At 41.0% G+C, this 26,401-nt stretch overlaps 1 protein-coding gene across 1 annotated transcript, besides 38 other annotated features; it reads left to right on the top strand.

Moving 5' to 3' along the window:
• Positions 222 to 2,523: an enhancer, noted in NCBI's record as "element III". NCBI's record gives its function as "enhancer in yolk sac, lung, adult liver, gut" and the evidence as "EXISTENCE:reporter gene assay evidence [ECO:0000049][PMID:2431269]".
• Positions 222 to 10,323: a biological region, named in NCBI's record as "alpha fetoprotein (Afp) 5' regulatory region". NCBI's record gives its function as "regulatory_interactions: Afp | Alb".
• Positions 1,073 to 1,473: a DNAseI hypersensitive site, noted in NCBI's record as "DHEIII; the nucleotide coordinates are approximate for this feature". NCBI's record gives the evidence for it as "EXISTENCE:in vivo cleavage assay evidence [ECO:0001075][PMID:2458988]".
• Positions 1,177 to 1,470: an enhancer, noted in NCBI's record as "MERIII". NCBI's record gives its function as "enhancer in liver" and the evidence as "EXISTENCE:reporter gene assay evidence [ECO:0000049][PMID:2452972]".
• Positions 1,185 to 1,222: an enhancer, noted in NCBI's record as "FP2". NCBI's record gives its function as "enhancer when multimerized" and the evidence as "EXISTENCE:reporter gene assay evidence [ECO:0000049][PMID:7540720]".
• Positions 1,185 to 1,222: a protein binding site, noted in NCBI's record as "FP2 HNF3b site". NCBI's record gives the evidence for it as "EXISTENCE:protein binding evidence [ECO:0000024][PMID:7540720]".
• Positions 1,333 to 1,359: a protein binding site, noted in NCBI's record as "TCF site". NCBI's record gives the evidence for it as "EXISTENCE:protein binding evidence [ECO:0000024][PMID:22544812]".
• Positions 2,518 to 4,002: an enhancer, noted in NCBI's record as "element II". NCBI's record gives its function as "enhancer in yolk sac, fetal and adult liver, gut" and the evidence as "EXISTENCE:reporter gene assay evidence [ECO:0000049][PMID:2431269]".
• Positions 2,646 to 3,246: a DNAseI hypersensitive site, noted in NCBI's record as "DHEII; the nucleotide coordinates are approximate for this feature". NCBI's record gives the evidence for it as "EXISTENCE:in vivo cleavage assay evidence [ECO:0001075][PMID:2458988]".
• Positions 2,828 to 3,014: an enhancer, noted in NCBI's record as "MERII". NCBI's record gives the evidence for it as "EXISTENCE:reporter gene assay evidence [ECO:0000049][PMID:2452972]".
• Positions 3,997 to 6,815: an enhancer, noted in NCBI's record as "element I". NCBI's record gives its function as "enhancer in yolk sac, adult and fetal liver, gut" and the evidence as "EXISTENCE:reporter gene assay evidence [ECO:0000049][PMID:2431269]".
• Positions 5,030 to 6,030: a DNAseI hypersensitive site, noted in NCBI's record as "DHEI; the nucleotide coordinates are approximate for this feature". NCBI's record gives the evidence for it as "EXISTENCE:in vivo cleavage assay evidence [ECO:0001075][PMID:2458988]".
• Positions 5,338 to 5,644: an enhancer, noted in NCBI's record as "MERI". NCBI's record gives the evidence for it as "EXISTENCE:reporter gene assay evidence [ECO:0000049][PMID:2452972]".
• Positions 5,516 to 5,548: a protein binding site, noted in NCBI's record as "MERI C/EBPa footprint". NCBI's record gives the evidence for it as "EXISTENCE:protein binding evidence [ECO:0000024][PMID:1375227]".
• Positions 6,813 to 7,851: a promoter, noted in NCBI's record as "1 kb promoter". NCBI's record gives the evidence for it as "EXISTENCE:reporter gene assay evidence [ECO:0000049][PMID:1373328]".
• Positions 6,813 to 7,851: an enhancer, noted in NCBI's record as "HAF; NlaIV fragment". NCBI's record gives its function as "enhancer in hepatocellular carcimona cells" and the evidence as "EXISTENCE:reporter gene assay evidence [ECO:0000049][PMID:2471155]".
• Positions 6,813 to 7,851: a silencer, noted in NCBI's record as "HAF; NlaIV fragment". NCBI's record gives its function as "may be silencer in fibroblasts" and the evidence as "EXISTENCE:reporter gene assay evidence [ECO:0000049][PMID:2471155]".
• Positions 6,930 to 6,988: a protein binding site, noted in NCBI's record as "SBE/p53RE". NCBI's record gives the evidence for it as "EXISTENCE:protein binding evidence [ECO:0000024][PMID:16203738]".
• Positions 6,958 to 6,986: a protein binding site, noted in NCBI's record as "SBE/p53RE". NCBI's record gives its function as "repression of promoter activity" and the evidence as "EXISTENCE:protein binding evidence [ECO:0000024][PMID:16203738, PMID:18212064]".
• Positions 6,958 to 6,986: a protein binding site, noted in NCBI's record as "SBE/p53RE". NCBI's record gives the evidence for it as "EXISTENCE:protein binding evidence [ECO:0000024][PMID:18212064]".
• Positions 7,289 to 8,089: a DNAseI hypersensitive site, noted in NCBI's record as "DHP; the nucleotide coordinates are approximate for this feature". NCBI's record gives the evidence for it as "EXISTENCE:in vivo cleavage assay evidence [ECO:0001075][PMID:2458988]".
• Positions 7,569 to 7,681: a silencer, noted in NCBI's record as "A fragment; -250/-137". NCBI's record gives its function as "mediates repression by forkhead box A" and the evidence as "EXISTENCE:reporter gene assay evidence [ECO:0000049][PMID:12215259]".
• Positions 7,616 to 7,739: an enhancer, noted in NCBI's record as "-203 to -79 fragment". NCBI's record gives the evidence for it as "EXISTENCE:reporter gene assay evidence [ECO:0000049][PMID:1700853]".
• Positions 7,640 to 7,672: a protein binding site, noted in NCBI's record as "DR-1; HNF4 site D". NCBI's record gives the evidence for it as "EXISTENCE:protein binding evidence [ECO:0000024][PMID:11549270]".
• Positions 7,647 to 7,659: a protein binding site, noted in NCBI's record as "HRE or GRE region IV". NCBI's record gives the evidence for it as "EXISTENCE:protein binding evidence [ECO:0000024][PMID:7517187]".
• Positions 7,667 to 7,765: a silencer, noted in NCBI's record as "-151 to -53 fragment". NCBI's record gives its function as "mediates repression by ZBTB20" and the evidence as "EXISTENCE:reporter gene assay evidence [ECO:0000049][PMID:26173901]".
• Positions 7,673 to 7,713: a protein binding site, noted in NCBI's record as "EP2 C/EBP site". NCBI's record gives the evidence for it as "EXISTENCE:protein binding evidence [ECO:0000024][PMID:1378295]".
• Positions 7,673 to 7,713: an enhancer, noted in NCBI's record as "EP2". NCBI's record gives the evidence for it as "EXISTENCE:reporter gene assay evidence [ECO:0000049][PMID:1378295]".
• Positions 7,686 to 7,722: a protein binding site, noted in NCBI's record as "HNF1 -118 site". NCBI's record gives the evidence for it as "EXISTENCE:protein binding evidence [ECO:0000024][PMID:2479822]".
• Positions 7,714 to 7,732: a protein binding site, noted in NCBI's record as "ZBT20 site". NCBI's record gives its function as "negative regulation of promoter activity" and the evidence as "EXISTENCE:protein binding evidence [ECO:0000024][PMID:26173901]".
• Positions 7,738 to 7,780: a protein binding site, noted in NCBI's record as "DR4". NCBI's record gives the evidence for it as "EXISTENCE:protein binding evidence [ECO:0000024][PMID:11911950]".
• Positions 7,738 to 7,780: a protein binding site, noted in NCBI's record as "DR4". NCBI's record gives its function as "negative regulation of promoter activity" and the evidence as "EXISTENCE:protein binding evidence [ECO:0000024][PMID:9484909]".
• Positions 7,760 to 7,780: a protein binding site, noted in NCBI's record as "-58 to -38 Ku binding site; when adopted structured form". NCBI's record gives the evidence for it as "EXISTENCE:protein binding evidence [ECO:0000024][PMID:16765502]".
• Positions 7,788 to 7,794: a TATA box. NCBI's record gives the evidence for it as "COORDINATES:motif similarity evidence [ECO:0000028][PMID:6193415]".
• Afp (alpha fetoprotein) lies at positions 7,795 to 25,988 on the top strand. The gene is made up of 15 exons (NM_007423.4): positions 7,795 to 7,946; positions 8,779 to 8,830; positions 9,731 to 9,851; positions 13,045 to 13,256; positions 14,278 to 14,410; positions 15,346 to 15,443; positions 16,681 to 16,810; positions 18,488 to 18,702; positions 20,655 to 20,787; positions 21,412 to 21,509; positions 22,031 to 22,169; positions 23,602 to 23,825; positions 24,879 to 25,011; positions 25,511 to 25,565; positions 25,798 to 25,988. Exons 1-14 carry the CDS (start codon positions 7,862 to 7,864, stop codon positions 25,553 to 25,555), a joined length of 1,818 nt encoding a protein of 605 aa, NP_031449.3. The 5' UTR covers positions 7,795 to 7,861; the 3' UTR covers positions 25,556 to 25,565; positions 25,798 to 25,988.
• Positions 8,163 to 8,206: an enhancer, noted in NCBI's record as "44 bp element". NCBI's record gives its function as "enhancer when multimerized" and the evidence as "EXISTENCE:reporter gene assay evidence [ECO:0000049][PMID:11000266]".
• Positions 8,163 to 8,206: a protein binding site, noted in NCBI's record as "YY1 site". NCBI's record gives the evidence for it as "EXISTENCE:protein binding evidence [ECO:0000024][PMID:11000266]".
• Positions 8,174 to 8,194: a protein binding site, noted in NCBI's record as "BKLF site; +357/+378". NCBI's record gives the evidence for it as "EXISTENCE:protein binding evidence [ECO:0000024][PMID:11000266]".
• Positions 8,855 to 10,323: a transcriptional cis regulatory region, noted in NCBI's record as "PstI fragment". NCBI's record gives its function as "negative regulation of transcription" and the evidence as "EXISTENCE:deletion mutation evidence [ECO:0005510][PMID:2471155]".
• Positions 25,989 to 26,401: the final 413 nt, after the last annotated feature.

Below are 26,401 nucleotides of genomic sequence, written 5' to 3' on the forward strand. Positions count from 1 at the left end.
CAGAGTGGTTGTACAAGCTTGCAATCCCAGCAGCAATGGAGGAGTGTTCCTCTTTCTCCACATCCTCACCAGCATCTGCTTTCACCTGAGTTTTTGATCTTAGCCATTCTGATTGGTGTGAGGTGGAATCTCAGGGTCTATGATATTTACATTTCCCTGATGACTAAGGATGTTGAACATTTCTTTTTGTGTTTCTCAGCCATTCAGAATCCCTCTGCTGAGAATTCTCTGTTTAGCTCAGTACCCCATTTTTTAATTGGATTTTTTTTTTGGAGTCTAACTTCTTGAGTTCTTTATATATTTTTGATATTATCCCTCTATCGGATGTAGAGTTAATAAAGGTCTTTTCCAAACCAGTAGGTTGCTGTTTTGTCCTATTAATAGTGTTCTTTGCCTTACAGAAACTTTTCAGTTTCATGAGGTCCAGTTTGTCAGTAGGGGTTCTGTTCTTATGGATAGATTAGTAATTTTGTTTTGAGAACTGATCTCGATATATAGCTCAGGTTGGCCTCAAACTCGTGGCAATCCTCCTACCTCAGCCTACTGAGTTCTGGGATCACAGGCATCTGCTGTCACAGCCAGTTGGTTATTCTCAAGAAAGAGGTTGAGGGATGTTACTAGTGTTGCTGGTGTTTCTGTCCCTTATGCCATTTATGGCACTATATTTGAAGAATGACCTATGTTAGACATTGAGTCTATGGGGACCTTGTGACCTTGAACCCCCAAGGCTTCAGAATAGAAAAATACATTTATATTATCTGTAAATTTCTTCATCCCTAGCATTTTGTGAGAGCAGCGCAAAGAAAAACTCATCAGCAAAGGAGTGTCCAGCAGGGAGTCTGGCAGAAGGCTTAGCATTCATTTGATATTTCCTACATCTGCCCATTGCTCTAGCAGCTGGGAAGAGGGCTCCATTTGAAGAGATCACCACCAGACAAGTATTTAGGGAGGAATTTTTCTGTATGTGTCATTGTTCCAGATGTGGTGTTTCCCCAAAGTGGTTTATAGTTTGACTGTGTGGACCAATTTTCTATTTTAAGGGCCCCTACCCCTACCCAGCCTGTCCAAAGAGGCTAACCCAAAGAGGGGCAAACACTGCATGTAGAATGTACATTTTTGTGAACCTGGTTTTCAGTTGACACTCCACTGACATTGCTGTAGCTCTGCTTGACCTATATCGATGTCTGGGTGCACCTTTATTGACTTTGACATATTTCTGTCCTTTTAAGTTCGACAGGCAGCTCGGTTGCCCAATTTGTCTCTGATCTCTTTTAGTTTGTTCCTGTGTGGGGGAAAAAAAAATATTTTCTCCCCTAAACACCAAAGATCCAAAGATAAAATTCCTTTGATGAAGGAAAACAGTCCTTTTTTTTTCCCATTTTGATTTTCCTTTGAGCAAAACATGGTCACAGCAAGTGTGGAAGGCATTTCCCCCTAGATCAGATTAAACTAAACAAAAGAGGGAGAGTTGACAGAAACCAACCAAGGGGACAGTTACGTGACATCTGGGGCTAGATGTGAAGAGACTGAGGAAGAAAGCAGCAGAGAAGACATTGGTTAGGTTCAACATGAGCAGTGTGATGCTCCTTACACATCTTCACACACAGCAGAAACATCTTTCTATGTTTGACTTCTAGTTCTTTGATGTAATCATATGTTAGGGGTTCCCTGAGAAAGAGTGGGGAGGGTCTTCACATATGGACTCAAGAAACATGTATAGGATAAGTAAAGAGAACTTAACAGCATCAGGGAATGGGGAAGAAAATGTCAAGGCAAAGTGTGTGCTGCTTTCTTAAATCCTTGAGGTCCCAGCGATATGGAGACTATAATAGCCATGAGTCTGTTTTCTACCCACAGATAACAAGAGAAAAGGGTAGGTGTAACAAAATCTTCAGAGTCAGGAGGGTCCTAGTGGTCTGAAACACTCCTTGTAGTTGGAGTCTGTCTGCTTTGCAGGGTTCCTTTTAAAGTCTGAAGATGACAAGCATTGGCTTCCTCACAAGATGCCAGATTCCATCCCATTCTCACATAGGCTCCTGTGCCTGTGGAATCCCAGCCTTAGATAAGAGAATGCATGAATATTTCACAAACATTCTGTTACCAGAAGAGCATGAGACATGCGTCATTCATTTGAGGGCATAAAGTCTTACTCCCATTTGATTCGATGACACTTAATTTCTGTTTGTAAAGATTGTGCTGTGTTTCATAGGTGCTAACCACCATGGGAAATTCAAGAAGTGAATTCAGGTGGCTCACAGCATACTAGGATGTGAGGGCGCATGGGAAGCACCGTGAGGAAACGATCTAAAGAGCGTTAGACGTTGTCAGAGAGGGACGTTCTCCAGTGAGCACTTGGGTACACACACAGACAATTATATGATCTGTACCTTGAAGAGTAGTGGTAAGATTTGATAAGCATTGATGGGTAAGGCACTAGAAATGTAAGAACTGTGCTTTCAGGGACACATATTTGCACACACACACACACACACACACACACACACACACACACACAAAGGATCCTGAAAGAGTGAAAGTCATTTTCTGCTAACTCACATGTGCAGTTTAACTGTACATTTTAAATATACCAGTCCTAAGAATGGTGATATTTACTCTCATCTTTTTAGAAATATTTGTAGCCACCCAGCACTTAGGATACATCATTCCACCTCCACACGAATGTACACTTGAGGAGAGGTATTGTTTCTGTGATACAAATGATAAAATCCAGATTCAGTCATATTACATTATTTGCTGAATGTCGTATGGCAAGCAACGGGCACAAGCAAGATTAGCATCTTTTTGATGGCAGAGTTCAGTTTACCGGGTCACATTGTACCTGGGAAGATTCAAGGATTTATGGAAAAAGTCAACAACAGGAGTCAGAGCAGCCGGAAAAGCATGGACTCTGTACTTAGGACTGCGCTTTGAGCAATGGCACAGCAAGCTTTAACCCTGTTTGCAGTCAGCACACAAACTGTGGTTCAAAGCTCCACTTTATCTCTTCTTGTGGCAGTCGCTGTCTCTGATTCTGCTCTATCGCACAGCTTCTCATTCACTCCCATGGCCATACTAACCCCCGGTAAGCTGGAGATTTTCCAGTATCCATCCCTTCTGTGTAGTTCTGGAGATAGGAAGCGATAAGCCAATGCCTGTCAACTTCCTCAACCTACAAATCAGGGTGTTGTGCCCACAACATTCCTGGGAATAAAAAGCAAGATTGGGTTCCATTAAGTCACTACATACTAACCAGAACCATTAGGGTAAACCAGCCTCTGCCTCCGTCTCTCGGTCTCTCAACCTCCCTTCCTCCTTCACAATCTAGGACTTAGTATGTGTGAACTTAGCTTTTAAATCTAATTCTTTCTATTTTACTTCATTCACATTACTGACCTCTATGTGTATTTCTCATTCCCTATCAGCAATGCTTTCACCCGTGTGGCTTATTAGACTACACCTTGCAGCAGGTTCTTTATTGGTCTGCTCTCCTTTGCCAGTGGCAGAGACATTTTCTTTTATTTATTTATTTATTTATTTATTTGGTATTTTCCTCATTTACATTTTCAATGCTATCCCAAAAGTCCCCCATACCCACCCCCCCAATCCCCTACCCACCCATTCCCCATTTTTGGCCCTGGCGTTCCTCTGTACTGGGGCATATAAAGTTTGCAAGTCCAATGGGCCTCTCTTTGCAGTGATGGCCGACTAGGCCATCTTTTGATACATAGGCAGCTAGAGACAAGAGCCCCGGGGTACTGGTTAGTTCATATTGTTGTTCCACCTATAGGGTTGCAGTTCCCTTTAGCTCCTTGGGTAATTTCTCTAGCTCCTCCATTGGGGGCCGTGTGACCCATCCAATAGCTGACTGTGAGCATCCACTTCTGTGTTTGCTAGGCCCCTGCATAGTCTCACAAGAGACAGCTATATCTGGGTCCTTTCAGCAAAATCTTGCTAGTGTATGCAATGGTGTCAGCGTTTGGAAGCTGATTATGGGATGGATCCCTGGATATGGCAATCACTAGATGGTCCATCCTTTCGTCACAGCTCCAAATTTTGTCTCTGTAACTCCTTCCATGGGTGTTTTGTTCCCATTTCTAAGAAGGGGTAAAGTGTCCACACTTTGGTCTTCGTTCTTCTTGAATTTCATGCATTTAGCAAATTGTATCTTATATCTTGGGTATCCTAAGTTTCTGGGCTAATATCCACTTATCAGTGAGTACATATTGTGCGAGTTCCTTTGTGATTGGGTTACCTCACTCAGGATGATGCCCTCCAGGTCCATCCATTTGCTTAGGAATTTCATAAATTCATTTTTTTAATAGCTGAGTAGTACTCCATTGTGTAAATGTACCACATTTTCTGTATCCATTCCTCTGTTGAGGGGCATCTGGGTTCTTTCCAGCTTCTGGCTATTATCAATAAGGCTGCTATGAACATAGTGGAGCATGTGTCCTTCTTACTGGTTGGGACATCTTCATTTTCAAAGGACAATGATGATTTTTTTTTTATCAGCTCCCCTTTGTGGTTCTCCCCATTGTCCTCAGAGGAAGTGGGAGCACGGTGAGATCCTTAAGATACAGCCTCTGCCAGCCTCATCAAAAACACTCCCCCTGTTAGGTTGGTGATGGGTAAAGCACTTAGCTTCATAAGCTCAACAGCCTGAGTTCCATCCTGGAGCTCACGGAGGAGTGGAAAGAAAGAACAGAGTCTACAGGGTCGTCTTCTGACTGCCATGAGTACGTGCCAATGTTTCGTGTCACAGGGAGTTGAACCCAGGGTCTCGCACAAACTCGGTGAGCTACAATCCGCTGAGTTCTGCCATTTCTGAACTCAGTGTTTCACAGACACTGCCTTTCTTCTCATTCCTGAAATATGCTCTTCTCTCCCTCAGTGGGCCTTCCATTGCCTTTTACATCCCTCAAGTTCAGAGGTAAGCCTCCTTATTTAGCCTACTTACCACCATTTCTTTCGGTCTCTTTGAAACGTGACTTTCTCCCAAAATACCTCACCCGTACAAAGATGCTAGGAGCTCTTTTCCTTCCATATAACACAACATCCACTATAGAACTTAGATATAGTGGATGCAGTCACTTGTCCACCCTATGAGACATGGTCTCAGTCAGTAATCCTGCCTAATTCTTACTGCTGACTCTTCCCTTCAGCGAATATCATCTCAATGCAGAGTTCACATTTTCCTTGAATGAATAAATCAAACCCTCATCTGTTGAGTTCTACTCTGTGGCGGGTTCTATTCTGAGTGATTAATTCTTACTAGTTTATCCAACCTTCATTTAATAGAAAGATACTAATTTTTCATAATTTTATAGATAAATATATTGAGAATAAAGCTGGTTTGAGTTTTTGTCATCTGGCTGACAGTTTGAATAGTCAAGGGTAGAGCCTTTCATAGACTAAAGTCCAGTTTGTTTAACCATATTGCTTCTGAGAGGTTTCATGGGCTCAGGAAGTGACAAACAGAACCAGACATAGAGCTATGAGAGGTATGTGGTGTGAGCTCAGTATTTGCGACAAAGCTTTGAGCAACAGCACACGTGGGCTTAGGGTTGTTTGCAGTTGGTATTAGAGACCTCACACAAAGTCATGTGGCAGATAACGGAGAGGGCAAAATTCAAACCCAGTCGCCATATGTTCATGTTTAACTATGTCCCTGTGTACCGTTCTGATCACGTGCTTTGGAATTGCGGAGATCTCCCCACAAGGCAGGGTGCAGAAGGGAATTAAGGATGACACAAACCCTGAAGTACCTGGCTGATCTGGGCTGCTCCTCCTGGCTTGGGTGCAGAAGCATGCCAATGAATTGGTAGCTGATATAACATGCTTCTGTCTTGATGTGTACATATCATCTGGAGTATGTATGTATGCATATATACATATATATATTCATAGTTTTAAGTATTATCATACTTACACATGATTCATCTAGCCTTTCCAAAAAGATGATGAAACCAGGCACTTAGCCTTGCAGATTGTATGCATACTAGCATAAAACTTGAAATAGAATCGGTAAAGTTAGGAAGATCTCAGAATGGTCAAGGAGAGGTATAGCACACCTGTAATCCAGGACCCAGGAGGCCAAGTTAGGAAAATCAGAAACTCAAAGCCAGCCATTTACAAACCAACCATCCAAATGACTGACCAGCCAAACATCCAAACTAAAACAGGCCTTGTTATTGGATAAATACATTCATTATCCACTTAGCAAGTGTTGGGTCCTGTCTCGACACTTGATATGCTATGCATAGTGTACAATGTACTCAGTGTGTTTAAATCATTTATTGTTATTTTATTCAGTGAGTTGGGGTGGAAGGGAGAGGGGGAGAGAGAGAGAGAGGGAGAGAGGGGGAAAGAGAGAGAGAGAGAGAGAGAGAGAGAGAGAGAGAGAGTCAGAGTTTAGAAAGCTAATGTTAAACTCTGGCCTGTCATTGCTGTGTTCTTATCTACACTTTATTTTGAGGACAGAAAGAAGTGCAGGTACAGTCTGAAAATATGGTCATACTGCGTGTTTGTTTTCCCATTTTCTATTACTAATATATTATGGGAATCTTTCCATTGCATTAAATGTTACTCTATGAACTAGGTTTGATCGTAGTACTCCCCTCCATTTTATGAGTACACTATATTTTCTAGTGTAAGTTATTTGTTTTTATAATCACATCTTTAACATAACCGCTCCTAGGCTCTGCGATGGCTCAGTAGTTAAGGGCACCTTTCTGCTCTTCCAGAGGACCTGGGTTCAATTTTCAGTGCCCACATGGCAGCTCACAACCATCTGTAACTCTAGTTCCAGGGGATCCAATATCCTCTTCAGACCTCTTCAGGAAACAGCTATGCACATAGCACACAGGCATATGTTCAACCAAAACACTGAAACACATAAAAGAAATGTTTAAAGAATGAATTTAAAAAAATAAAAAATAAACTCAACTACATATGAAGCCTTAGCAAACATGTCTGGACCTCTAGACACACAGACTCTGACACGCCAACGTCTGAGTTCTAGTTTCGATACGCACTGGGAAGTTTTAAAAGTTTTCCATCAACTCTAATGTGTAGAGAAATGGAAACTATCATAGACTCTACGGCATTGAGGGTGAAGGTATGAGTGAAGCACTCTTAGGGTCAGAAGTATGTCAGTGCCCATTTGTTGCTGTTAGCATCATCATCTTAGGGCTTGAGAGGATGTTGCAGCTGACCCATGCACCTGTGACATACATATGGAATTATTCTTTGGCACATAAAATTAGAATGGGAGCTGGCTCATCAGGTTTTGTGCTGTAAGTTTTCTATGTTAAACCAGATGCGATACACTAAATAAAATAAAATATACTTGACCGATGGTTTTGAGCGAAATAATAACTGGATAATCAAGAAATATATCCACTAATGAATAGCCTGAACTACTGAAACAATTTGTTCAGTGCCTAGCATATGGTGTGCATTTTATTATTTCTTTCAAAAAGAATGTATTTGGAGTTACATAGTAAGTCTGCTACCTTTTCTTTATGGCTATATCTATGTCTTATGTTGAGATGAATGAATTATTCTTCAGGGGAAATAATCTATTTGAACAGTTTAGATGGTGAAGAACATTTGCAGCATTTGCAAGATTTTTTTCCACTCTGAAGTGGTCTTTGTCCTTGAACATAGGATACAAGTGACCCCTGCTCTGTTAATTATTGGCAAATTGCCTAACTTCAACGTAAGGAAATAGAGTCATATGTTTGCTCACTGAAGGTTACTAGTTAACAGGCATCCCTTAAACAGGATATAAAAGGACTTCAGCAGGACTGCTCGAAACATCCCACTTCCAGCACTGCCTGCGGTGAAGGAACCAGCAGCCATGAAGTGGATCACACCCGCTTCCCTCATCCTCCTGCTACATTTCGCTGCGTCCAAAGCATTGCACGAAAATGAGTTTGGGATAGGTAAGATGCTTTGTGACTTGGGAGCTATTTTCCTATAACAAAATTCTTAAAAATTCCCATATTTGCATCTCCAGGTATCTTTTTTTTTTTTTTTTTTTTTTTTTTTTGAGACAGGGTTTCTCTGTGTAGCCCTGGCTGTCCTGGAGCTCACTTTGTAGACCAGGCTGGCCTCGAACTCAGAAATCCGCCTGCCTCTGCCTCCCGAGTGCTGGGATTAAAGGTGTGCGCCACCACACCCGGCTCTCCAGGTATCTTGACTTAAGCATTCTATATACTGTTGAAGACCAGGTATAGATCTAAGTGGTAGATAGATTTAGATGTAATGTAATTTTATGTAAGAGGCTTATAAAATAACAGCAGTGTTCAACACAATCAATTTTGGATGTGTTCCATGCTCAATTTTTTTTTGATATTAATTATTTAGTAGGGTCTCATGTCTAGTTCCTTCGGGTTGACAGAAATAACATTTTCACTCTCAATCTTTTTAAAAGTGCTAATTGTTCGACTCTCTGGAAAGCCTAATGTGAACAGGCCGACTGTAGCATAATTATGTCCAAAGCTACTAAATGAAGCCATTTTGAATATTATACTGTGAGGGAGCCAAGTAGTAAGGGGACCTGAAAGATGAGTATTAGTACTAAGTCTGCAACTGATCATTCTGGTTAACTTTGTTCCTTAATTTTTCAGTGTCCCCAAGTGTAAAATTAAGATGTCTGGACAGGTGGTTCCTAACAACTTGGCAGTTCTAAGACTTCATGGCTTGGGTTTAAATTCCACAACGATTGCTTTCCCGGTTAAAATCCTCACTTGTCCAAGTCTGTTTTCCTTTCAGCTTCCACGTTAGATTCCTCCCAGTGCGTGACGGAGAAGAATGTGCTTAGCATGTAAGTTTCGCTTCCATCAATGTGCTGCAGAAATGGCGTGCAGAGATAAGTCTAGGCAACCGAATGTGAGGTTTGAAATTACAGGAGCAAATTGGGCAGCTTTAAGGCTTTGCTTGTGCTGAATATCACACTGATAAGCAACATGTTTAACTTCGGTCAACGCTTTAGATCTTAGCCTTGACATTGACTGGAGTTCCAGAAAGCAAGCCAAATCAGATTTTCAAAACTGAAGAATTAATTTCTCTGCAGCTTTGTATGGGCTCAGGAGCGTGTCTTGTCAGAACCAATAGGAAGATATTGCGATATCCTCTATTTTGTAAGCTCTTTAATATCAAGTCATAGGAAGTAAAATATTCTTAGTTTAGTTATTGTGGAGAATATTTTATTCCTTTAAATATTGTCTCTGTTCTACTTCTTTGACATTTATAGTAAGGAATTTAAACGTGTGTCACTGGTAATGTCTGCATGTAGAAAGCTGGACACGGATCACTTTGAGTCAATCGGACACTAGTGCAATCTAGGATTGGGGCTCAGTCACGCTGGGAGCAAATATAACTGAAGGTCCAGTGACCTTCATCTTTGCTTAAATTAAGTAAGAAAAATAGTGTGAAAAATGTGGGCCTTCCCAGGTATAGATGCTCAGTGAGCAGTGACCCCAAAAGAGGAAGTATATTTGGGGGAAATCTATTTATTTTGACTTTTAAGACTTGCACCTGTATTTATGGGTGAAGATGACAGAAAGAAGGCTAGCATTTCCCTCTGAGTGACTCGAACCCAGTTTCCCGTAGATCTTTAGCAAAGGGCTCCTTCTAAACAGATCAGAGCAGAGGAAGCTGTACTTGAAAGGCACGCGTGACTGGGTCTCAGCCTCAAGCCGCTCTGCATGTGGTCTCCTTGCAGAGCTACCATCACCTTTACCCAGTTTGTTCCGGAAGCCACCGAGGAGGAAGTGAACAAAATGACTAGCGATGTGTTGGCTGCAATGAAGAAAAACTCTGGCGATGGGTGTTTAGAAAGCCAGGTGAGTGATTAGAGAGAAAGCCACATTGACACTTAACCAAAATTTAGGCTGCAGAAAGATGTCAGGAAGTTGTGGGTTTAATTATCTGAAAACTGTTTTCTGGAAGTAGGGTTCGATTAGTTCTGGAATCCCGCCGAACAGCACTGTTGAAGCAGAGCAAGCGGCTGCTTAAAGGAGCTGAGATTAATACGAGACTCAGAGCTAAGGCTCCGGAGTAACGCTATCTGAGCAACCACAAACACATTCTCTTCTTTGAGCTTCCATACCTGCAATTATGGAGTGACATTAGATCCACTCAGAGCTGTCACGGAGGTTTATGTTGATGACGAGTGGCAGTATATTGCCTCTTATGCAGACATTGTGGCTGACAGCATTCTAGGGATCACTGCAAACACACTGATAATCAAAACGCTGCATGGAAGGTGACACCCGCAGAAAATCTGTCCAGTCAACTAAGAGAAATTGGCTGCAGCGTATCATCAGAATTCCTATCTTATTTATAAATGTTAATTTATTAAATTATAATATTTATATTTTATACATATATTACAGTTTACATACTATGTTATATTATATATGGAGACATAGTACATATTATATTGTATATTATATATTACATATTATATTATATATGAACAATCCATATTTGTCATGTAGTTATAATTTTATATAGTGTTATATCACATTATACAATAATAATTTAATTAATTGACAGATTAATTAAATCTCTATGATAATCCTGGAAAGTTGAGGACAATTTTCTCATGGAGGAAACTTAGGAACAGGGAAATCACTCCTTTGGAGAATTATAGTTTGGTAGACCTGAGGATTAAATGAAGTCTTCTGGCTCCAGAATTAGGTCCTTAGCAAGGTGCTCACACTGTTCAGAACAGCACGGTGAGTGTGAGGCCTGCAGCAGGTTATTCGAGTTGCTGGATATAGCACGTACGCAGACAGGAACATCAGTGTCTGATATCCAAGTAAGTCAGAACTTGAGAAAAACAAGCACGTTTACACACCCAGTTGCCCTGGTATAGAAACAAAATAGCTACCATTCTGTAGTTTACTCCTGTATGGAAATGTGCTTTATACTTGTTGGAGGGATTTAAGTATGGAATACATACAGCAGAGCATGGGCACAGGGCCTTCCGACGGTGCATATGCCAAGGGCCGCACCCTAAAGAAAGCCACTCTTTACCTTCCAGCAGCCAGCAACTGCCCGTCACTCCTCGGCAAGGACCCAGGGTTTGTGAGCCCTTCTCCATCCACACAGGCGTTTTGTGTACAATTGCCTTGTTATGTATGAAAAGTTTTTGCTTCAATCTTCCTGCAGTCTCTGGCCCTTAAAATCCTTTCTCCCTTCTTCTCCAATGGACCCTGATTCTTGAGGGGAGAGAGAGAGCCTTTCCTTTCTGTAGACATCCCATTTGGGGCTGAGCACATCATGGCTACTTATCCTCTGTATTTTGGCCAGTTTTGAACCTCTGCATCCATTACCATCCCCTGCAAATAGAGCCTCCTGGGATGAAGACTGGGGCTGCACAAAGTTCTGCCACTCTGTGTTTAGAAGGCACTCTAGTATTATGCCCATTCAGTAAAACAAATAGAGATAGGTTCACTCTTAGGGCCTATACCATACTCAGCCATGGGTTCTTGGCCCAGCTTGCAGTGCCAGGCCTGAGTGCCACCCTGTCAGAGAGTACTGTTTGTCACTCTCAGGAATCTATGTCACTGTTGTATCAATGGCTATACCTTAGCCAGGCTGACTGTAGCTCTTAGGGTTTACAGCTGGGGTAACCCCGTAGATGACATCACATGACTTTTCTCCCCCTAGCGGTTTGCACATGCCCTTCTGGAATTATGAAATCTAGCCAGTAAGAAGGCAACCTCAGACGCTTCTGGCTCTAGAATTTATGGGTTAATAAGAATCTCCGGTTTGTATGTTAGTTTCAGTCACTCTTTGTTAGTCAGTTAAAAAGGCGTGTATAAATTATGCCCAAAGCACTTCTTATTGCGCCTTTCGTATTCAGTTAGTGTTCAGGGTAATGTTGCAAATGGGGTGGCTCGTCACTACAAGTTCAAAAGGTTTCTTTTAAAAGGTTGACTGATTCTGTAGCCAGAAGATGGCCTAGTCGGCCATCATTGGGAAGACAGGCCCCTTGGTTTTGCAAACTTTATAGCCTCAGTACAGGGGACCGCCAGGGCCAAGAAGTGGGAGTGTGTGGGTAGGGGAGTGGGGGGGGGAGGGTATGGGGAACTTTTGGGATAGCATTTGAAATGTAAATGAAGAAAATACCTAATTTTAAAAAAGACAATAATAAAACAAACAAACAAACAAAACCCAACCAACCAACCAAATAAAAAAAGGTTGCGTGAAACAAACATGGCGGTGCACCACTATGGTCTCAGGGCTTGGGAGGCTGAGGTAAGTGGATCTGAGTTTGGGGCGAGTCTTGTTTCCATCGTGAGTTTCAGGCTAGCCGTGACTTCATCAGGAAGAAACCCTATCTCATCCTCGTAGAGAATATCACAAACCAAAAATGAATATAGAGAATGAGTCTTCAGTAAGCCTGTTGTAATAGTTAAATAAAGCGATTCCTAAGGTGGGTGACTTCCTTCAAAATACTGGTCCTGTCCAAATCTCAGTGAATTTAGGTGCTAAGGAAGAAAGCATTTTAAAATACCGTAGCTAAATCTGTAATTATGACTAATGAAGGGTGGTTCTATATTTGAAGTTCCTCTTATTTTTAACTAAAAATAATATTCATTTATTTTACTATTGTCATGTTGTTAGAAGGCCAAAAGGAATGTGTATCTATAAAACAATGATTATATAAAAAGAGGAAAATTTCTATTATCTTGGGGCCAAACTTTTCATGAAATAAAAGAGTGAAATTCACTTAACCTAAAACAAGATAGGAAAGATAAATCAGTGCATAACCTTTTTACTTTTAAAATAATTATATCTCCCACACAGAATGTGTGCTACCAACAGATATAAGTTTAAAGCCCTTCACCCTAAAAGCTACCAAAGAAACTCCTCCCATCAGACTGAGAGGAAATACACTGAACGCGTATGGGGATCTGTCCTAATTTACTGGTCTCATTTTGGACACTAGGAACCTTTACACACTAGTTCCCGTGGAGTTAGATAGTCGCCTTTCATTAACAATAAAAGATTTTCTTTTCTCAGCTATCTGTGTTTCTGGATGAAATTTGTCATGAGACGGAACTCTCTAACAAGTATGGACTCTCAGGCTGCTGCAGCCAAAGTGGAGTGGAAAGACATCAGTGTCTGCTGGCACGCAAGAAGACTGCTCCGGCCTCTGTCCCACCCTTCCAGTTTCCAGAACCTGCCGAGAGTTGCAAAGCACATGAAGAAAACAGGGCAGTGTTCATGAACAGGTAAGGACCATCCTTGGGCATCCAGTGGGCAGCCAGTGTTTCTGCAGTCCACATGTGCACTCCAAAGTGTATACAAGTAGGGAATATAGCCAGAGTATGTCTGCTGAGGTCTGTGCAGGGGCTTTTGTTAGACACACACTGTGAGATGCAGAACACACCGCATGCAGACTCAGCCTCTGATCCGTCAGCCTCCGGAAACATAGCTCTTTCTCACCTTTAATGTTTTGATTTTTGCTATGCACAAAAGTGCATCAGGATCGCAAAGAATGACTCCTGAGAGCCAAGTGTTCATGTACACCCACGAAACTGATAATTAAGACCATGCAGTCAGCTTCTGGGATAAATGTGCTTGTCACAAATGCTTGCGGGCTTTGATATCACCCTCTACCCTTCCTTTCACCTTTAAAATAGTTCATTTTATTTTTGAAACAAGGTCCTAGAGGACCAGGTTGGTCTTGAACTAAGTATGCATTAAGGGTGGGTTTGAGCTTCTTATCCTCCTGTCTCTACCTTACAGGTGCCAAGGGGACAGGCATATACATACATGCATACATACAACATATATTTACATGTCTATCTGTCTATACTGATAGACATACTGAGAGACAGAGACAGAGAGGACACCTTAGGGTAGTCATCGAACTCTTCACTGATAAAGATTTGAGCTGTCTTACGTAGAAGCTAGCCTGGCTGATTCCCTGATATGTCTGACAGGCTTACTGAAAAAGACATCTCAGAAGGAATCATAGCGTCATTGTTTGTTTTCATAAAAGACTCTGGATTAACGGATTGGATCTTTTTTTTCTCCTGAGGCTGACATGTAGGAACGTTTTGACAGCTTTTGAAAAAAGCCTGCACATTTTCCCGTAACAGCACAGTAGAGAAAAAGTCCATTGGACCCTGTTGCCTTTGTGGTTGGTTACCCCATTCATTAAATAAATTCCAGAGCTTAGTTCAGGGAGGTGGCAGTCCCTTCATCTGTTACATGTTTGCAAATCTCCAAGTGTTGTCCATTCCACAGGTTCATCTATGAAGTGTCAAGGAGGAACCCCTTCATGTATGCCCCAGCCATTCTGTCCTTGGCTGCTCAGTACGACAAGGTCGTTCTGGCATGCTGCAAAGCTGACAACAAGGAGGAGTGCTTCCAGACAAAGGTGGTATCTTTGTGAAGCTATCTGAAGCTAAATGGGGTTTAGCCATGGCTTGGGAAAACAGAATTAAAGGCAGAAATGTGCCTCCTGTGGGAAATACCATCTTCTTTCTCATCCTAGATGAAAGTCATTTTTACTTGATCTTTTCAATTATCGATGAAATTTCATTTTCTATTTATAGTTAGAAACAATACTCCATAATAGTAAGGTATAACTTTAGGCCGAAGTAAAAATGTATTTGGATCAGCATTTACTGAATCTTTAAAGAGAGCAGAGATAACAGCAATGCATGTACCCAGAGGAGGTGATTTAGTGCTTATAAGCCCATTAGAGTGATAGGATTGTCCCTCTCTCCTTCAGAGCAGAAAACAATGTTGATACAGAGTAACCAGCCTTTCGGTAATTGACAAGTGGAAAACATACTACAAGTTCAACCAGAGCCAAGGAAGCTGGAAATTAGTGGGGTTGCTAATGTGTCCGCAAAATGGAGCATATTCCCCACTTCTGGCTTGTTTTATTTTGCCTTTTGAGGCAGACTCTTGTTATATAGCCCCAACTGGGCCCAAACTCCTAAGAATTATGACGGTAGTGCAATTCTTTTTTTTTTTTTTTCTTGTCTTTTCCTTTCTTTTTAACTGAGCAGGAGCCAACAGGCTTTACCCCACCTGGAGACTGGACAGGTGCAGCTGTCCATGTGGTCCCAGTATCAAAATGATGACGTATTGGTTTGAAGATGTTTAAGAGATCTCAGGCATGCATACATAAGAATTAATCTAAAAGTCATGAAAATAGAATGACATGCCTAAACGTCCTGAGCTCTAAGTTTAGTAGAAGCTATTTTATACTTTCCTGTGTCATCTGTACTGAGCGTTTCTAGTTCTTAGATCTGAAGAGAGAATGAATGGGTTTTCTAAACACCTCACTTCTTCTGCATCTAGAGAGCATCCATTGCAAAGGAATTAAGAGAAGGAAGCATGTTAAATGAGCATGTATGTTCAGTGATAAGAAAATTTGGATCCCGAAACCTCCAGGCAACGTAAGTATAAGCGTCTAAGGAGGCAATGTGATGTGCTCAATGTCAATGTCACTCCTCCAGAGTAAAGCCTCCTTTGGGAGGCAGACTCTGATTAGAATCATGAGATCTAAGGATCAGAACAGAACTAGCAGATCAGCCTGCTATTTATGAAAGTCTCACTGGCATGGTATTCAAGGAAGAGTTTTTAAGTAAGTTTTTATTGTTTGTTCTAGACACTTCAGTTTCTGTCCACACTCAAATTATACTGCCCCATTAGACCATATTTCCCCAGCTCTTCTACAAAGTAGATCAAGCTTTATGGAGAGGCATCTCCGACTTGCAGCCTAATAAGAAATCCTTCTTGTTAACCAGGCTTCCCAATCAACCCCATTGTGTCAATTGTTGTTTCTCGGTAAAATATTCCCCTGAGGCAACAACTTTAGAAGTCAGTGACAGGTGGGCAGAGGTCCTTAGTGCCTGGAAGCCTAGGTATTGTGCACAGCCAAGATCCAATGCACATTTCAGCCCTGTAGTTTCTTCCAAAGACTGGTTTCACCTTTCTTCTGGAAGAGGTCAGACTTATGCTACAATTACCTCCCAATTCTATTAGAAACTTAGTCATCAATTCATATGGCGCCTTAAATATTTGTCTTAATAGTAAAATAGAAATGGGAGGACACAATGACAGCAATGGCATCATGTATCTGTTAGCAAGAAAAGCCACACACGCCACAATGATTCCCAAGTTATCAGTAACAAAGACTCAATCCTTTATTCAAGGAAGCAGGGTCTTTGCACAGGCACCTCTTCCCATGAATTCTGGCAGCTTTGTTTTATACTTCCTTCTGCTGTGGTCTGATGCCTTGAAGCAGAATCTGGTAGTTCAGGCTGGACTTGAGCTCCCGATTCTCCTGCCTCCACTTCTGGTTTGCTGGAATTGTAGCCGAGTGCTTCTGTGTCTGCAACAAACGCTCAGGATCAGGGCTCAACAAGAAAGGGCGACATTTAGCTTGAGTTCCTAGAAAGTCTTCAGGAAGCTACAAATGACTTCCAAATTACTTGAGCACCCAGTCCCCCAGTCTACAGAGCTTGTGCCTGGTGGAGCAGAAGCTGACGAGACCTAAGATGTGTTTCCGTCTCTTTTAAAAGAACACATTTCTGTTCTTTCCCGCTGGAGGTAACTCCCCAGATCCTCTACAGACAATGCGATTTCATCCTGATAAACAAGATAATTTTTTTTTAAATGATCCTCTTCCAGAACCATTATTAAGCTAAGTCAAAAGTTAACTGAAGCAAATTTTACTGAGATTCAGAAGCTGGCCCTGGATGTGGCTCACATCCACGAGGAGTGTTGCCAAGGAAACTCGCTGGAGTGTCTGCAGGATGGGGTAGGAGTCTCCCTCTCTCCCTTTTTGTCTCAATTAATGTTTCACTATGCCTGGCTTGGCTGGGGTGCAGTGAACTTACAGACTTTCGAAGAGTAAAATTTGAGCTACGTCATGATTGCTTTGGGGTCTCACCTCAGGCATTAGCAATATCTGATCCCTTTCATGAGACTACGAGACATTCAGTTCTTATTTGACTGAGAGACTGAGTCTCTCCCACTAGCTAGCTAGCTGCTGGTTTACAGTGAGGGCCACTTGCCGGGAAAACTTATAAACTGACATCAAAGAATGTATAGTTTAACTGGAGAGATAAAACAATTGGCCTTCTTGAAGTTATAGACTGTCTTTTGTTTACCATTGTCTCTACAGGGCAATGTGTGGCACATTGAAGGGTTCTGTCATAGTTTAATGACAGACTTATAAGTAAAAATAATGCAAGAAACTGTTGCAAGAGAGAAAATGTCTATTTATTACTAAGCAGAGGTATAAATAAAGGGATCTAAAAGAATTAAATTCCTTTATTTAACAGATTATATAAGAACTGGTGATATAGATGATGTGGCTAATTTGGGTTAACTCTGAGCTTTCTAGATATTGAATGAGAGGCCTGTATATACCAAATTACTCCTCCTTTCATCCCTGTGACACCAAGGACTACCTTTTTTTTTTTTTTTTAAATCTCTCTTGTTAAAGGCTCAAATGATGTTGGAAAAAGGGACAGAAAAGACTCACTTCAATATACTCAGTGTCATTCGTTCTTTGTAGAGGTAGTCAGGGAAGTCAGCAGGTGACAGGGCTCCCAGGGGGCAGACTGGATCCTCCAGGACAGATGGCACCCCTGCTGTGAGGAGTGGTGAATCCTGAAGCACGGACTTGATTACTTTTTCCCTCATGCACATTAGGAATTCATCAGCCCCTTAGGAGTACTGGCAAAAAACGATTTTGTTTTTCTTTGAGGTCAGTTTTCTTGGTTTGTAATTGACAATTTTATTGATTTTATTTTTCTAGTTAAAAAAATAGCTTTTAACTTTTGGAGCTTGTCGCTATTTTTTCATTGAGAGTGGAAAAATAATTTCAGTGCTTTACAGGAAGGCTTTAACAACTGAATAATAGCTTTCAAGGGTCACTGTAAGAATGCACATCCCTGAGCAGAGACAACGTGGTGTACAGGATTTTGCACAGCCAGTTCGTCTTCTAGAGTGCCCTCTGGCGGGCAGAGTGGGTCACTGCAGATCCCTCTGATCAAGATGGAAGGAAGGGAAAGCTAGCAAGGTTAGAATGTCAGAGGTGAATATTGCACATTGGAACGTTTCAATAACAGTAAAAAGCTGCTGTCTTGTTTAAACAACACATTTCCTTCTCATCTTGAAGACGTTTACTAAAATAGAAGGCAGGACTTAGATGAAAGCTGTGCGAAGAGGACTCGAACAAGTCGGAAAGCAATGAGGAAGAGCAAAAATGAGCAAAATAAAAAGGGAAAGATAGGTAAAAACAGAAGAGTGATGAGGCGAGATATCTCATTGACCCTGATCCTCCTTTTCATCTCGCCATTGATTTCTTCTCCCACTTCCTTTCCGGGCTCTAAGTTCCTACCTTAGAGGATAAACCTTTGAGATTTATATTACATATTATTATATTGTATTATATTATATATTATATTATTTACTTTACCCATTGCAGGAAAAAGTCATGACATATATATGTTCTCAACAAAATATTCTGTCAAGCAAAATAGCAGAGTGCTGCAAATTACCCATGATCCAACTAGGCTTCTGCATAATTCACGCAGAGAATGGCGTCAAACCTGAAGGCTTATCTCTAAATCCAAGCCAGTTTTTGGGAGACAGAAATTTTGCCCAATTTTCTTCAGAGGAAAAAATCATGTTCATGGCAAGGTAACATGCCCTGTAAATGTATATTTGCAATGATAAAGACCATGAAGTGATGGGGGGTGGGGGCTATAGTTTTTTAGCTCAACTGAGGCTGGCTGTCTAGATGCCGTGACACCCAGGAGATGTAAGCATAGAACTTGTAGCTAGGAATGAGATCTACTGTAACGTGATGAAGTTCCCACAATTACCACTATTAATTGGCTGGCTTATGAATCTATATTTTGTTTTATGCCATTCTGTTTCAATATCTCATATGAAAACCACCACGAACTTTCAAAGATAATTTGTATATTTTGTAATAAGGAGGGCATAGGCTGCCAAGTTGGCTCAGTCAGTGGGTAAGCACCACACAAACTCGACTACCTAAGTTCAACTCAAGGAAACTGATGTGGAGTGATTGAGCCAATTTCTAAAAGTGGTCCTTGACAACACGTGCGTGCTGTGGCAAACATGCCCCCTCTAGTAGTAATAGATAAATAAAATTAAATTTAAAAATAAGAAGTGCTCAAGCTCATGAATATAATGATACACACTATAATACACACTTCAGAAAAAAATAAACATTCCCCTAAATATAGCTCAATAGATAGTGCCAGATAACAGTTCTTTCACTGAAACAGATTGCTTGATATGTATAGAATTTTTAAGAAATGAAAACCTGTTTAGAGACATTTGTACAAAAGAAGTTTTCTGTACTATAGTCAGCAGGCATGTATTCATTCTATTGGCCTTTAAGGGAAGCCAACAGTCAAGTTAACACCTTCCCCTTTCTTGGATGTTTCTATGCACTCTATTAGAAGAGAGATTTGTGCAGCTCTTAGGACCTCATGCCTAATGGGTTCCGAGGGCTTTTCCTAAGCTAAGCGCCTGATGCTAATGCAGCAATCAAAGTAATGGCTCAATCTTCTCGCCAGTATTCCCAAAAGCTGTGGCTCTTTGGCTGCACTAAAATCAGGTATTCACATGTCATTTGTACTGCTAAATAAAGTTAGGCAAACTAAAACAAAGACTAGATTTAGGAGGAACATCTAGGTGTTTTGTTGGTGGTAGAAGTCAAGACTACCTACATCTACAAACTTAGAGCACAATTCATCTTAAAGAGTGATCTCTACACTTACATATGCATACACATATAAAAGAGCTAACAGTTGGCTTCATAGCAACAGGCCTTCAGTGGAGAGAATGTTTGCAGGAGACATTTTCTCAGCTGAGAACAGGCTTCCACCAAGCCTGTATCCCCCTCTGTTACTCACAAGTCTGCTGCCCTAGCCCTCAGTCAAAGGAGCTGTTCTTGACCGCAAGCTGAATTAGTGTCCCTTCGTCTTTGGGTGTCGCCTCTTTTCCTGCCCTCGTCTTTCTTATTTTTCTTCATTGATTTATCACTATCAAAGAGAGATGACCCATTTAAGCTTGCGTCTGTCTCCTTAAGAGAGGGGAGGGGAGGTCTTTTCTCTTACATGGCATTAGCTCTTCACTGTTTAAAGCATACCGTACACTCTGAAAGCATATTTGTTGGATAAATGAATGGAAATCTTGCCACTGAAAAGCCATAGCGAGACACAAAACAAAGGGGTATATTTGTATTGTTCTTCTTTAATTAAAAATAATTTCACATGCATGCATGCATACATAAGTTTATACCTAGGTTCTGTATATGAGAGAAAACATGCAGTTTGTCTGAGCCTGGCTTATTCACTTAATGACTTCCAGTTCCATGTATTTTCTGGCAAATGTCATGATTTCAGGAAAGGACATTTTACTGGGTGATTTGAGGGACTGCCTTAATAGTTTTGCTGTTCACAGAATTCAAATTATGTTTGCTTTTCTGCTTCACTTACTGTTTGACTTTTAATGTCTGTATGCTCTGACTGCTATATAGGAATGCTTAGGGAGTTAGTTAATAGTGTAACGTTGTCTTAGTTCTAACAACATGATATTTTTCCTACATATTTAAGCTTTCTTCATGAATACTCAAGAACTCACCCCAACCTTCCTGTCTCAGTCATTCTAAGAATTGCTAAAACGTACCAGGAAATATTGGAGAAGTGTTCCCAGTCTGGAAATCTACCTGGATGTCAGGACAATCTGGTAGGTGGTACTAGAATTTGGGGGATAATCTGTAAACTGCATTGATAGTAGTCTTTGGAAATACAGTTTGTAGGCCAGTGAGTGAGAAGGCTCAGTAGGTAAAGGCGCCTGTTGTGCGAGCCTGGGGACCTGAGCCGGATCCTTGGGTACCATGTAAAGGGAGAAGAAAAAGAACTGCACTCCACAGAGTTGGAGTAGGACCCACACATGCCCTTTGGCAGTGCTCCCCACTGGATAATGAAAAAAAATTAAACATACTAGTTAAGTAGTAATTAGCTAGTTATACTTAGCTAGTTATAAACTAGTAGTCTCAAAATTAATGAGTTATCCTAACTAGCAACCAATGGCTTATGTAAGAAATAAAAATGTTAGTTAAAAGCATTATGGTGAATAGAATAGAGATGCTATTCACCTTTGCCAGCTTCAGGAAGGCAAAATCTCCTGTCCAGTGGCTATATCCTCAAGAGTTCATTTGTTTTCATTCTTAAAAGTCACGCATTATCATCTTCAATATTTCATAAAGGCTTCTAAGATTGGTTTTATAATATAATAAGATCCTGGCATATAGAAAATTGTGTGTCTGAGACGAAAGAATAATGCATGTAATAATGTCGGTATTTTTAGGAAGAAGAATTGCAGAAACACATCGAGGAGAGCCAGGCACTGTCCAAGCAAAGCTGCGCTCTCTACCAGACCTTAGGAGACTACAAATTACAAAATCTGTATGTTTTTTTTGAAATGTTTTCAGTAAATTAAAATTATTAATAGGTGAAGGAAGCATAAATTTAAAGTCTCAAGGCACCAGGCACTGCTACTCTTTCTTCTATTCCCAATTGGATCAAAGTCAGTATAAATGTGACTACGTGATTTCTCCAAAGTTATCCCCCATTAAATATTAACAAGAACAGCCCATGAAGTCTGATGTTTTAAATTGACTTCGGGTTCCCCAAACCCTGTAGATTTTTGCAGAAGAGCTATCCATTCTGCTCTTGATCTGTCAAGGTTCCAACACCCAAAGTACACGGTTGAAATCAAGGAAGAGCTAAGGTTGGGAGGAAAGCAGTCTTCTTCCCACGTAGTGACACGTGAGAGAGATGGAGGTGGGGTATGTGGAGTGATTGGCAGAATAAACACTTCTCATTGTGGGGCCACATGACTCATGCCTTCTGACACCGGAAGTAGGTCCTAGAGAAGGAGGAAGGGGTGAACACTCACGATGACGAGGTAAAAATGTTTCTTCAAGGTTCCTTATTGGTTACACGAGGAAAGCCCCTCAGCTGACCTCAGCAGAGCTGATCGACCTCACCGGGAAGATGGTGAGCATTGCCTCCACGTGCTGCCAGCTCAGCGAGGAGAAATGGTCCGGCTGTGGTGAGGGAATGGTGAGTGGAGAACTGTGTGGAGGTGGTGTTCCTTGGTTTCTTCAGTAAGTTCAGGTGGAGGGTGTGTGGGAGACCTGTCTCTCAGTGGTTTGCCTTTGGCCAGGCGTTCTGTCCTTCTCAAATGGTTAGGGGCAAACACAGAGGGATTATTCAACAATGTAAAGGCAAACTTTATACATAGGAAGAATAACACCCAACATATTATCCAACTTATTGCTTCTTATTCTCTAAATTCTCACTCTTATATTGGAAAGTAAAAGAAAAAAAAAAGAAAAATTCACTTCTAAGAGATTGCAATTAGTCATCTTATTTTAGCCACACTTAAGAGTTCTGCATTTTGCAGACCAGTCGAATCATTATAGTGCTATTTGGGGTAGTTTGTTCCCAAGCAAAGTACAGGAGTAAGATTCGTGCTCTGGATAGTCACCCCCTTAATCTTCACGTCACACTGAGAGGGGAGCTTCTGCCACTAAGCTTGAACTGTTTGCATTTGACATTTGAGAATAAAAAAAAAAATACCAATTTGTAGAGTGACTTGTCTTAGATTAGGGAATCCAAGGATGCACCCAGTCATAGCTCGAGAGTCGTAAGCTCACAAGCACCACAACAATCATTAAGATTTATAACTTGGTGTTTATAACTTGGTTATCTTTGAAGTATGGGGGATTGGGAGGATCTATATGAAAAGGATCTATATGAAAGCTTTAAGCACACACACATTTATTTTCTACTAGTTTTGTGTGTGTGTATACGTGTATATATAGAAAGTTGCAAAGGTAGATTTTCCCTATTCTAGCTTTCAGAAAGGAGTTCTCTGTATCAAAATGCAAATGCAGGGGTTGAAGGGATGGCTTAGGCAGTTAAAAGAATGTCCTGCTCTTGTTGAGGACCGGAGTTTGGACCTTCGCACCCACTGAAAATGTCTCTCAAACACCTATTACTCCAGTTCCATAGAGAGGTGATGTCTCTGGCTTCCACAGGTACCCAACTCTCATCTGTACATACCAGCCCCTAGTTATACATAATTTAAAATAACATAGATATTTAAACAAAAGCAAAACTCAACCAGATACACACAGAAAATGAGCTCAAAAAATTGATTTCTACTCATAAAGATGGAAATGGTTTTTCCCTTTTGAAAGTCTGTCTACAATCAGAAGCATATTTCAAAAAGCTAAAGGTCTTTTCACAACACCACATCTGCCAACATCTATCATTACACACTAAGTTTTATCCCAAGCAAATGGGTAAACAGCACAGTCCTTAACAAATCGTTACTAAGGTGATAGTACAGCATAGAAAAGTTTCCCGTAGCATTAGTGATAAGCTCCTAGACTTTGGGAGCCACCGCATGAAATTTCTGAAAACGTGAGCCAACTTCGGTGGCTAATTTTGTCTGCCTGCTTCCTTCTTTTTCATTCTTTTTAACCAGGCCGACATTTTCATTGGACATTTGTGTATAAGGAATGAAGCAAGCCCTGTGAACTCTGGTATCAGCCACTGCTGCAACTCTTCGTATTCCAACAGGAGGCTATGCATCACCAGTTTTCTGAGGGATGAAACCTATGCCCCTCCCCCATTCTCTGAGGATAAATTCATCTTCCACAAGGATCTGTGCCAAGCTCAGGGCAAAGCCCTACAGACCATGAAACAAGAGTAAGACATTGTTATTTTGAGCTGAGACTCCTGCCTTACATGTTGAGAACTTCTGGGTTCAGTAGAACATTGCTGCCCTTGAAATACTCAACACTATCTTTAAAATTAGTTCTGTTTCAGTTTTTACACAGCCTTATGTGGGAAGTTAGTTTGAAAAAAATCCACGGAGGCAGACAATTTTCTGGTTATGAAAAATTCTCTCTGTCATAACAATTGCAATATATTTGTGAGTAGGAGGAAAATGGACAATATATTTAGAAAAATTAGAAAAGATCTTTGTAGTGAGTCAGGATACTTCTAATGATAGGAAATGAGTGATTGCATCTATAAGCAGTATAATTATACCTGACTCAACTATGTTGTTGTTTTAAAAAAAGGAAATAAACACACATTCGCGAGGGGAGACATTCTGTAATGGTAATGGGGTGAAGCCAGGGGAACTTATATTCTTAAATATCCATGTATTTTAATTTAAATGAAATGCTCACTGGCTTTGTACATGAGCTTCCTGCATTGGGAGATCTATTCTCCCAGTTTTCTTCACCCCAGGCAGAGGCGAGTTTCAAGAGATAATAAGAATGGTACTTCCTTTCCCAAGCTTGCTTATGGCCTTGCCAAATTTAAACCCAACACATGATCACCGATCACCGCTAAGAGAGTATTACAGGCAGCCAGTGCTCCTTCGGTTAAGCTATGATGCTGGCGGGTGTCAGCATCTTGACATCTGGGCTTGTGGGTATGCCTAACCGCACTGCAGAGGAGCCAAGAGGCAAGGATAATGTAGGTAATCAAGACAGAGAGCACAGTTCCCTCTCCATAAAGGCACACAGAGTCCTGACATAGTGATTCCTCTGTAACCTGCACCAGGGCAGGCCAGCGGCGTGGTGTGCTTCAGGCTGAGAAGTGTAAGGGCTAACCTTGGCACGGAGCGGAAGGAGAGGCAGCTGAGGATGGCTGCTAGGGTTCTGAAAACGCTCTACTAAACGTTCTGGGAAGGTGCGGCTTTCTTTGCATGGCAGACTCGCCTGTATTTTCTTTTGTTCTAAACCCCAGGCTTCTCATTAACCTGGTGAAGCAAAAGCCTGAACTGACAGAGGAGCAGCTGGCGGCTGTCACTGCAGATTTCTCGGGCCTTTTGGAGAAGTGCTGCAAAGCCCAGGACCAGGAAGTCTGTTTCACAGAAGAGGTGTGTATGAACATCTCATTCCCTAAAGTCTCGGTGTGGTGCATCCTGCAGTAAAGAACAGAAATACGGTCCTACAAATCCGAAACTTAAAATAATGACCAATTTATTTATTTATTTATTTGAAAATCTTATGGGGTTTAAAAACTAATATTTTTCTAAGTACTAGAGAGAATTAAAAATTTATTCTATATTAAGAGAATCAGTAATTTTTATTTATTTCCTAATAGGATAATTAAATATATAAGGAATTAATGGTAACATAGACTGTTTCTGAGCTAAAGTTAATTGATTTTCATGAAGTGGATTAAAGGAATTCACTAGTTAGTGTGTATTGATTAAATGATCAAGATATTTGAAGAATATTTGTAGGAAATACTCCTGACCTCACTTAAGAGCGAGCACACTGACAGTGGGGATAAGAAAATGTCTGAGTTGCTGTCTGACTGGCACAGTCCTCTGTCTCTTTATCTCAGCATCTGTGTATGTTCTTCACTTCCAGGGTCCAAAGTTGATTTCCAAAACTCGTGATGCTTTGGGCGTTTAAACATCTCCAGGTAAGAAAAAAATGCAGCCCAGGCTCAAATGTTGATTCTCTCGATCAATCAATATAGTGATGATTCTAAGAAGTATCATCAATATTCCTTAAAATGAATATAATGTAATAAAGAAGAAGGTTTATTTTTAAGTCACTAAAAATTTTGGGGAGATTTAAGAAGCTTCAGAAAATGCCATCAGAAGGTTTTCTACTTAATTAGTAATATAAACTATTTTCTTTTTATATTGCAGAAGGAAGAGTGGACAAAAAAATGTGTTGACTCTTTGGTGTGAGCCTTTTGGCTTAACTGTAACTGCTAGTACTTTAACCACATGGTGAAGATGTCCATGTGAGATTTCTATACCTTAGGAATAAAAACTTTTCAACTATTTCTCTTCTCCTAGTCTGCTTTTTTTTTATTAAAAAATACTTTTTTCCATTTATTTATTTTTTTATTCACTTTACGTCTGGATCGAAGTCCCTGCCAGTCCCTACTTTATGCAGTCCCTCTCCCCACTCACCATTCCACTTCTCCTCTGAGAATGAGAAGCCTCTCCCCCATCCCTGTGTCAGGTACCAACTCACCCTAGCACATCATGTCCCTGCATGTCTGGGTACATCCTTCTCACAGAGGCCAGACAAAGAGCCCAGGTAGGGGAACAAGATCCACAGGCAGGCAACAGAGTCAGGGACAGTCCCTACTCCAGTTGTTGGGAGACCTGCATGAAGACCAAGCTGCATATCTGCTACATATGTGTAGGGGGCCTAGGTCCAGCCCATGTATGCTCTTTGGTTGCTGGTTCAGTCTCTGGGGAGCCCCCAAGGGTCCATGTTAGTTGCCCTGTTGGTCTTCCT

Source organism: Mus musculus, chromosome 5 (genome assembly GCF_000001635.26).
Source record: "Mus musculus strain C57BL/6J chromosome 5, GRCm38.p6 C57BL/6J".
NCBI classification, from domain to species: Eukaryota; Metazoa; Chordata; class Mammalia; order Rodentia; family Muridae; genus Mus; species Mus musculus.

What these genes read in the sequence shown, in the direction of transcription:
- Afp (NM_007423.4), top strand. Translation starts at nt 7,862, where the DNA reads ATGAAGTGGATCACACCCGCTTCCCTCATCCTCCTGCTACATTTCGCT. An exon ending in ATGGGTGTTTAGAAAGCCAG is followed by an intron (nt 9,852 to 13,044) that starts GTGAGTGATTAG and finishes TTCTTTTCTCAG; the next exon opens with CTATCTGTGTTTCTGGATGA. An exon ending in TGGAGTGTCTGCAGGATGGG is followed by an intron (nt 16,811 to 18,487) that starts GTAGGAGTCTCC and finishes TACCCATTGCAG; the next exon opens with GAAAAAGTCATGACATATAT.